General features: G+C 41.8%; 1 protein-coding gene across 1 annotated transcript; it reads left to right on the top strand.

Moving 5' to 3' along the window:
- The first annotated feature begins 137 nt into the window (after positions 1 to 137).
- LOC311512909 (uncharacterized protein C19orf44) lies at positions 138 to 10,414 on the top strand. Its single transcript, XM_084614338.1, is given in 10 exon segments — positions 138 to 371; positions 1,483 to 1,534; positions 1,537 to 1,541; positions 1,912 to 2,583; positions 2,882 to 3,242; positions 5,245 to 5,321; positions 5,732 to 6,227; positions 7,484 to 7,579; positions 7,697 to 7,863; positions 9,846 to 10,414. Coding segments are annotated over 10 exon segments (2,058 nt in total). The 5' UTR covers positions 138 to 317; the 3' UTR covers positions 9,924 to 10,414.
- The last annotated feature ends 21 nt before the right edge of the window (positions 10,415 to 10,435 follow it).

The raw sequence follows: 10,435 nt of genomic DNA, 5'->3' as shown, positions 1-10,435 counted from the left end.
TAGTCTGCGCTGAGCTGCACGCCGGCGCCCCGGAGAGAAGGCTTTGTGATTGGTTCGCGTTAGGCGATGAAAGGTCGTCGCTACGGTAGCGGCGCCCGTGGGCGGGCTGGCCAATCAGGGGTCGGTGCGCCGCGGGCCGGCGTTGCCGGGAGGCCGAAGGAATACGGGCAAGGCTGGAGTGCGGAGCTGTGGCCCTGGCCGGGCCGCTGGCGGGCGCGGAGCCCACCCCGTCCTCTCTAGGCCAGGGACGCAGGCCGCGGGAGCCGGGAGACTCGGTGCCGCCTCCAGCAGCCTGGGCCCGCGGGGCAGCCGCCGGGATGCGGAGGGAAGCGCTGCGCTCACCCGACCTCAGCCCCTGGGCGGGGCGGCAGGTGGGGTCCGGGCTCCAGTCACGGGCTTTGCTGGGGCATCGGCCCCGGCGCTGGGCGGCCTGTGCGGGGTGCAGGGGAGGGGCTGGGTCGCGGTCGCTTCAGGCTTGGTCGTGCCTGTTGTGTGTACTAGGGAAGCGCCTGGAGGCCCACGAGGGCACGGACCCGTTGCACGAGGCAGTGTCGTAGGTCCACGTAGTAAGAGACCAGTCCCTGCCTTGAAAAGATTATAGTTGAAATAGAGAAGACAGGCACAGGGTAGAGGAAGGAAATATTGCTATCCCCATTTTACCATTTTACCCATGGAGAATGGGAGCTGAGGAAGATTAAATGTCTTGCTAAGATCATGCGGGAAATCAGCAGTAGGTCTCCCATGGTTCAGTAGTGTCCGATCAACAAGGGATCGTAAGAACGGCCACACTGGATCAGACCAAAGGTCCATCCAGCCCAGTGTCCTGTCCGCCGACAGTGGCCAATGCCAGGTAATGATCGAGTGATCTCTCTCCTGCCATCCATCTCCACCCTCTGACAAACAGAGGGTAGGGACACCATTCCTTACCCATCCTGGCTAAAAGCCATTAATGGACTTAACCTCCATGAATTTATCCAGTTCTCTTTTAAACCCTGTTACAGTCCTAGTCTTCACAACCTCCTCAGGCAAGGAGTTCCACAGGTTGACTGTGCGTGGTGTGAAGAACTTCCTTTTATTTGTTTTAAACCAGCTGCCCATTAATTTCATTTGGTGGCCCCTAGTTCTTATATTTTGGGAACAAGTAAATAACTTTTCCTTATTCACTTTCTCCACACCACTCATGATTTTATATACCTCTATCATATCCCCCCCTTAGTTTCCTCTTTTCCAAGCTGAAAAGTCTTAGCCTCTTTAATCTCCCCTCATATGGGACCCGTTCCAAACCCCTAATTATTTTAGTTGCCCTTCTCTGAACCTTTTCTCATGCCAGTATATTTTTTTTTGAGATGAGGCAACCACATCTCTACACAGTATGCAGGGTGAGGGCATACCATGAATTTATATAAGGGCTATTAGATATTCTCCCTCTTATTCTCTATCCCTTTTTTAATGATCCTAACATCCTGTTTGCTTTTTTGACAGAGCGGCACACTGCATGGATGTCTTCAGAGAACTATCCACGGTCTCTTTCCTGATTAGCTGTAGCTAAATTAGCCCCCATGATATTGTATGTATAGGTGGGGTTATTTTTTCCAATGTGCATTACTTTACATTTATCCACATTAAATTTCATTTGCTATTTTGTTGCCCAATCACTTAATTTTGTGAGATCTTTTTGAAGCTCTTCACAGTCTGCTTTGGTCTTAACTATCTTGAGCAGTTTAGTATTGTCTACAAACTTTGCCACCTCACTGTTTACCCCATTCTCCAGATCATTTATGAATAAGTTGAATAGGATTAGTCCTAGGACTCATCTTTGGGAATCACCACTAGTTACCCCTCTCCATTCTGAAAATTTACCATTTATTCCTACCTTTTGTTCATCCTCCTCCTTTTGTAATTCTTCCACAGGGACACATGGATTCTCACCTTAAAAAACTCACCATGTCCAAACATAGTAGTGCCCCTACTGACTCTAACAGTACCCTTTCTATAGGCAACACAGAAAGGGTGGAAACTGACAAAAACAAAGACCTTAAAAGGGAGAGCCTCGTGGAAACTCAGTTTAGTCACAGCAGATTCCTAAAGAAAAAGCAGCATGCACAAAGAAACCAGCTGAACCAGAATACTTGTGCCATGCAGGAGGGGAACAAGCATGTTGCAGAAAAAACTCTGGATACAGCCTCAAAGGTGAGGTCAAGTGCCGTTCTGAGAAAGCTAGCACAGATAGAAAGCAAGATCATGACCCGAAAGGTGCAGATGGATTTTTCTGATACTGGATTGGACCCGAAGATTTCGGATGAAAAGAACTTATCAGCTAGATCCAGCCTGGAGGAGAGTGCAAGAGGTAGCAGGTATCTGAAGAAAAATGACACAGTCAAGGAAAATGTGACATTGAGTAAATCCCATTTCAAGGGGAAAAGAAGCTGCCAGACAACAAAAAACAAAGTGCCAATTAGAAAACAGCTTGGTCTAGATAGTGATGAAGAGGAAATGAGACAATTACTAGGGAGCTCTTTGGAGTTTTCCAGTGAAAATGAGAACCAGAAGGATGTCACCAATTTTTCTAAACCTGACAGAAAGGTAACAATTTTACTGGGTTAGACATTGTTATTTACATTTTATGAAATTACACTTTAAATAGATCACTTTATAGAAAATTAACACTGTAACAACTTAATTTCTAGTATTTGTAATCTACTTTTATAAGATGAGAGCTAATGGTCAATTGACATACTACTTATTCTATTTAGCATTCTGAATGGTAGATTATTCATTATCAATATAGTGTATTTTTAATTTCAGAGAAAGTAAAAGATGTTAGTAAACCTTTTAGTAAAGGTTGAAAATAGGTAAAGTAATGACAAATCTCTTTTTCAAGTTATTCATGAAGTCCAAGATGAAGAGTCCACCAAGAACATCTTTTCCACCCAAAAAACAGTCTTTGACAAATCTATTTAGTGTTCCTTCACTACTTAGCAGAAGTTCTCAGAAAAGAACCTCTGATAGAATTAATCCACAAACTCCCTCTCCACCAAGTAGAAACTTGCAAAGACCAACTAGTATGTCTTTTCAATTGCCAACTTCAATAAAAGACAGCTTTGCAGAGACCACTTCACCTAGAACGAACCACATCAAACAAAGTCAGATGTCCTTGTCTGAAAGGAGTGAAATCAAGTCTTTGGATGAGTTGTTTTCAAAAGCAGCAGATACAGAAAATGCAACCAGTGACGGTTCCAATGGTGAGTTTTTCTAAGTTCATTTTACATTTCTGCTTATGTTCTGAACAAACTTGATGTAATCCATGGACACTCAAACTAAATTAGAGCTCATCATATTCAACAAACTTATCCTACAGAACTCTAGATCCTGTCAAAGGGATTGAGATTTGCTCTGAGCAATGTTGTTCTAATGTAATGTAAACCTTCCCCTCCCCCCCCATTTTTGATTGGCTGAAGGAAGCAAGGTCCTACAATCAATCTGATGGCATTTCTCTCTTTGTAACATGATACCTTTTGAATACTGCAGCTGATTAGTTCAGAATTTCAGAGAATGTTCTAGGCACCAATGAGCAGAAATCCTATTGATTTTGGTAAAAATTGGAAAATGGGGGGAACATGTTGTCCCTTTTGTCTGGTTAGGAGACCCAGCAGCTTCAACCACCTCTGTAATTGTCTATAGATCAAAGAACAAGTTGTTGGCAGCCATTGATATCTTCCAGCATAACAATATCCCCCATCTCATCTCTGCCCAATCTTCTAGTTCTCTTTTAAAAGTTGACAACCTGAATGACTTATCTCCCAACAGAAAGAAAAGAAATAAGAATGATCAGGAACAATGGGGTTGCACCCAGAGCCCCTGGCATGGGTGGTGGGAATGAGGAACCCTGGCACTAGGATGAATGGGGATGCACACAGAGACCCTGGCAGGTGTGGAAATGGGGGACAGTGGTATGGGGAGGGGGGTGTGGGGGGGCACACAGTGAAATAGGGGGCCTGGGTAGAGGGGGGAAAATAAGGAGCCCACAGAGACCCTGGCATTGGATGTGGAAAGAATGGGAGACAGGAAGGAGGGAACACACAGAGCCTCTGGCATGGTAAGAAAGAGCACACAGCATCCCTGGAATGAGAGGGAGAGGATTGCAGGATGTCCTTGAAACAAAGGGGGATGAGAGAAGCATGGGAAGCTTGTGGGGGAAATGGAGGAATTCAAGAAGTCCCTGGTGTGTGCAACGACCTGTGTCTACAGAAGAAATAAAGTGCGTGACCTCTAGCTTAATGATATGAACAAGTGAAGAAAGCTTGGTTATAACCATGTCAAAATAAATCATAGCTCACAGACACGCCTGTGGAAGCCAGTGGAATCTAGCTTAGGCCTTGTCTGCACTGCAGAATTAAACTGTTACTGAGCACAGTTGTCAGAAATTGGTAAAGATGCAAGTCTAGACAAGCACAGTTTACAGTGCTGAACACAGTTTGTCCATGTCTACATTTGCAGCTTCATGCTTAGCTCTGGTTTGGCTCAAATAATTGTTGACAATTTAAGAAATCAGGATTATGGTTCAAGCTGCACAATCACTATGGACTGGAGTCCTAACAGTGACTTACCTTGAACTTTGTTTTAGTGATGTATTACTGATGGTAATACAGTAAAATTTATATTGCCTTTCATTTCAAGCTACGCAGGCAGGCACTTTACAAACATAAATTAAGTCTTGCAAATTCATCGCCCCATTGAGCAAAAAGGTATTATCTCCATGTTAAATGGAGGAAAATAAGACACAATGAGGTTAAGTGACTTGTCCATACTCTAACAACAATTACAAGGTAGAGCCAGAAATAGAACCTAGGAATTCTGAGATCTAGTCCCGTTCTAAACATCAGACCACAGTACCATTCTGACCAGTCTTATGGAACTTTTAAAAATAGCTTTCTTATATCATCACTAGACAACATTAAACAAGAGAATCTGCGTGCATTATGAATCCAGTTGATTTAACTTAATCAGTGCTTGGATTATCTCTTTTAAAAAAAAAATCCTCCAATTCAAGAAAACTGTAAAGTACAAAAGATCTTAATAGATAGGGCATGGAGGGTCTGAAGTAAATACCACGTAAAACTTTCTTGATCTGTATAAGTGAATATGTAAATCAGGAAAACAGTATTGAATGTATGGCCTTTTCTCCTTTAAAGGAATACGTAAGGTAACTTTCCTGCTGTGATACCATTTGTCATTCAATTGCAGACTTCAGATTAAATATTTTGAGCATTGATGACTTGGATCCAAATGTTTCTGGTGATAGAGAAGCATTAAAACAAATGGTAAGTAGTAAATCCTTACGTTATCTAGGAGAATTTGTATTCATGTGTTAAATGAAGATGGATGTTTTGAAGGGAACAGCTTCCATTTTACCTTCTAATAATCTATCTAGACCTATTATGTAGAAAGCAAATTAACTAGATTTACACTGTCTGAGATTATATTCACTGGGTTTTAAATTTCTTTTAGTAGATTACACATTATCTGTTAGTTAGACTTACCTTTCTTGGTAATATTTCAAGGGAACGTTACTCATTTCCTATTAAGAAAACATAAGTCTGGTCAAAGTATGTAGCAACCAATAAGGCTAATATTTCATAAGTGATCTATACTGTAGTACAACGTTGTAGAAATATAACAAACCTTTCCAACTTGTATTGCTGAGACTCCACTCTTGGAATTTTTTTAACAGGAGACAAACATTCAAATAAAAAAAAAATCAAACAAGGACTCAGAACCAAATGTGTTTCCTGTGAATAATAATGACCAAACCCCCCTTAAAGTGGTGAGTGTCCTAACTAGTACTAATGCTGCTTCTAACAATGATATGGAAGGGGAAATCATGACTGAAGCTGAAATCTCTGAGGTTTTAAGTGGAATTTCTACAGACTATTTTAGCGTTAGACAAGTGTTTCCAGGACCTGAGGAGAGCACTGTTAATTCAGAATATTCTGAAGACTTTGAAAAATCTCTGTCTCTACCAGTATCTGAGACTACAGACAGAAAATCCTTGTCTGAAATGACAGTGGGGCAGTCTAACAGCTCTATGTATTCCAGAAAAGACCTTTCTCCCTCACTCTCATCACCTCAGTCTAACAAAAAATGGCATGAGACAGTAAGCAGAGTGACTGTGAAAGAGATGGCTGTGCAGACAACCGATTCTCCATTCTCCTATCACTGGTCAAAGAGTAAGTTCACATTGATTTAAAGTTTTGGGGTTTCTAGGATTCAAGTGCTAATCCTAAATAGTTGTCTTAACTCTATTAATAGATTCCAAGGCCAGCAGGGACCATTGTGATCATATAGTCTGAGCTGTGGTATAACATAGGGCATAGAATTTCCCCCAAATAATTCCTAGAGCAGATCACTTAGAAAAACATCTCATCTTGATTTAAACGATGCCAGTGATGGAGAATCTACCACAACCTGTGGTAAATTGTTCCAAGGGTTACATACTCTCACTGTTAAAAATTTATGCCTTATTTCCAGTTTGAATTTGCCTAGCTGTAGTTTTTAGTTCAGGTACTATATCCTGAATTAATCAGAAAGATCCCTTTTAATCTGTCACAATATTCATTCAGCCATCTGTACAAAAGATACGCCCATTACCAAATAGTACAGCTCATCACCTCCAACTGTTGTTGCTAAAGGGCAGCAGAGGGATGGAACTGACTTCCTTGAGGGGCACTGGAACCTACACAGGCCTTCGTAAGACAGTGGGGTTTGGAATAATACTCAGATGGTGTCCTCAAATGGGATTTTTTAACTAAGGTATGAAATAAATATGTTGCTCAAGCGACCCTACCACTGTAGAACCCTTTAAACTGAATGTACTTCCTAGTGAAGAGCCAGGCGCTCAGTGACAAAGGTCAAGCAGCTGATTCTTGTACTGCTTCTGCAGGTAGCTGTTTCAACCCAGGACTGTCCCCTTCTTTAAAAGTAAAAAAGCACCAACGGCTTTTGCCATTCAGGCCCTGAACTGAAGGATTCTAGGTCTGATTCTCCTAATATTCGCTGCCTAGCACTGAAGTTCTGCGTGAACTAGACTTTCGGGGGGGGGGAGGGCACTTGCCTGTAAATGGTTGAGGGTCGCTAGGGCTCTTCAGGAAGCATGAGGAAGTAGAACAAAAACTAGGCAGGTACATCTGAAAACAACTATTCTGCACTGAGGTGCTTGAGCACTTCCCTATGCCATTTCTAGGGTCAGAAGCTTTCTATAAAATGGTGACTTCCCACACCATGGCAAATACTAGGGTGACATCTCCAATAAGACAGCAGCATAACATGAGCAGCGGTCTTCAGCTTCCATGTGGACTGGTACAAGTCTCTGGTTAAAGCTATGCACAAATTCTACACAGACTTCTGAAAAGGGGAATGCTGCATACTTCTAGTTCTGAAATACTCTATCAGAAACATTAATGCTAAGATTCTATCCTATACATAGGGGATGGCACAGCAATCCTTGGCCCAGCTCTAGGATGCAGTTATATTGATCCGGTACCTATTGCCAGTCACGTTGTCACCATGGATGCCATGGAAGGTATTGTAAAAGCAAGAAGCTAATACTCATTCTGTTGTCCTTGTACTTTACTTGTTCAGAATTCACAGTACACATTACAACACTCAAAGCACTTGTTCTCTTCCCTCCTGCTTGTAGCCCTGACAGCATACAGTCCTGCAGTGTTTGCTTTGAATGACTTGTTAAAACAGCACTTGATGCTGACCCAGCACTTCGTGGAGACCATCCACCATCTTCATACATCACTTGTGGAGTCATTGGAGAATGAGACATTTCAATATCACACACTGGCAGAAGCTAAGGAGGTAACTGCAGCAGAGTACTAACTGAGTGTTGTCTAGAGCAGCTGTTCTCAATGGGGGTAGAGGGGATCTGAGGCCCCCGGGAGGTGTGAGCTGGTTTCACGGGATCAACCAAAACAAACCAGAGCTGGCATTAGAGTTTCTGGGCCTAAGGCAGAAAGCTGAAGCCCAAGCAATGTAGCTTCATGAGACCCCTTGTGGCATAGGGTCCTGGGAAATTGCCCTGCTTGTTACCCCTTAACACCAGCCCTGGCTTTTAATCTACTGGATATACAAAAACACAGTTGTGGGACAGGTGGGCTGTGGAGTTTAATAGCATGTCGAAAATGCCAGTCTGGAGCAGAAGACAGGTCATGTGTTATATAAACTGGGTCTAGGCAAGAGAATAAATGTTTATGGAAGAGAGTCTCTCTCTTCCCCTGCAAGAGGGTAGCAAAGAAATAACTGTTTCCAGGACCATTTGTTCCCCCATTAGATTAACAAGTAGAGTTTACTTAACTGTTGTATCTAAATTAGAAAAAGTTTGAGTTTGTAGGAATAGATAGTTACATTGCTTACCAAAAGCTTAAACACTTAAGTGTTATCTAGCAACTCAAAAGCCACTCTTTACCATAGGTCAAGTCCTATAGTATCCATAGCATTCATCTTGGAAGAACCAATTTTCTCCCACTAATTTAAGGCATGGTACTAATCCTTAACTGGAAGGCAGTCTTGACCCACTGGATCCTCCAGAGAACTATTTGTGTCTGGCTCCTTTTACCAGAACCCAAGCAGGTGATCTTATACATGCACATTGCAACTAAAAGTTCCGGTAAGAGACTGTTAAGATTGCAAAGTGAAGCAGTCAGGTTAGGAATGCCAGAATTAAGGCTGCTGTAACTTCAGTTCAGGCCATTTGTGCCTAAGCATTATGCTCTTTAATTACATTTTTTCCATGAGACTGCTGCTTCATTCAGTGCACAGAATAGACAGTACTCACTGAACTTGCTAGTTTTTTTTAATTATTGAATGTGTGATCCCAGACTTTTATTACTCACCATCCAAACCCTACACCTGAATATAAATCTTCCTTCTGATCCTCTCTGCAGTGCTCACTACCCTAGTAGCTGAATACTTTAAAACATTAATTTTTCAAAACAGCTCTGAGAGGCAAGGTGAAATTTCTGTTTTACATAGGGAGAATGGAAACCAAACTTGTGAACGGTCCACTAATTTTGGGTGCCCAATTTATGATACCAAGAGCCTGTTTTGGTTATTTCACGTTCTAGTCACTGCACATCTCCCACTGACATCACTTGTAGCTGTATGTGTTCAGCATTCCTGTAACTTTTATCCCAGCTGTCTCAAGCTGGATAAGGAATACAGTTAAACCAAAACAGGTGGTTTAAGAGATTTGCCAAAAACCACACAAGAACTCTGAAAGATGGGACATCATTTGACTGCCTTAACCCTATGACTACCCTTTCTTTTTTGCAGTCATCTTCCTTGTTCACTACACACCTTCCACATTGTACAATAAATGAGGCACAGGGTCTCAAACAGCTGTATTCACTACAGAGCTCTGCCTAACTCAATGCACAGGGAATGGGAAGGGGAAGCTGTAGAAAGTGTAATTAAGATCTTAATGCATATGCACAATAGGCTACATTAAGGTTGCACAGGCACCCCTGATTTCAGCTCTTCCTAACTGTGGTTGCAAAGTCAAGCACTTTATAGTGTTCTGAGTGAGTTTTTTAATGTGCTAGATGCTATACAGAGAAATAGTTCCTACTCCAAAGAACATACTTACAAACTTCTTTATCACCCCACTGCACCTACCAAACACACAAGAAAGAGGCTTCCTCTGCCACACTCCACCAGCTTGGATAGAGACCACAGCTCCTGTTGCTTGGTATAGAAAGGCACAAGTGTTGTAAGGCAAACTTATCTTATTTTCAGCATTGATTGAGCATTTGCGTATTAACCAATCTTTTGTTACTTTGCAGTACATCAAGAGTCACAAATCCCCACCTCTGACAATTGACAAAGCATTGGAAGAAGTTCAGAAAATGAAAGAGCAGTAGCTGCTTTGAGCGTACCATAATGAATAACCAGATTTACTTTCACAAGTGGGATTTTCAGTTGCAAGTCTCAAACTGAAATAAGATTTTCAACTGTTGTAGAAAAAGCAGATACTGCTACTGAATTGATTTTGCATGTGGTAAGAATTCATACCATCTGTAAACTTTATCCTTATGTACATGCTCTTCAGGAACAAGAAAGTAGCCTATCACTACAGCAAATATTAGTTTTAACTACCTACATGTCTTCAGTGGTAAGTTAGACTTAAAATGTGCTAAGAAAGAAACAGCACATTAAACCTAGCAAGCAAAGAAACAAAGGATTATATGTAGTGTTTGTTGCATTATAAATCAGAACTTGACCTGCATATTTAACATAGTGGTGATATGGTTAAAAAAAAAAGCAAACCTCCATTATTGTTCAGGTGAGGAGTCCGCAAGTGAAAGAATATCAATCATATTAAGTTAGTGCACTGCTTCATTTCAAACTGTGTATGGATATAATTTTGTCTTCA

The sequence above is a fragment of the Lepidochelys olivacea genome (genome assembly GCF_965140295.1).
Source record: "Lepidochelys olivacea isolate rLepOli2 genome assembly, chromosome: 25".
Taxonomy (NCBI): Eukaryota; Metazoa; Chordata; order Testudines; family Cheloniidae; genus Lepidochelys; species Lepidochelys olivacea.
The sequence above is the reverse complement of the archived record's forward strand: the minus strand, read 5'-3'. Positions and strand labels throughout refer to the sequence as shown.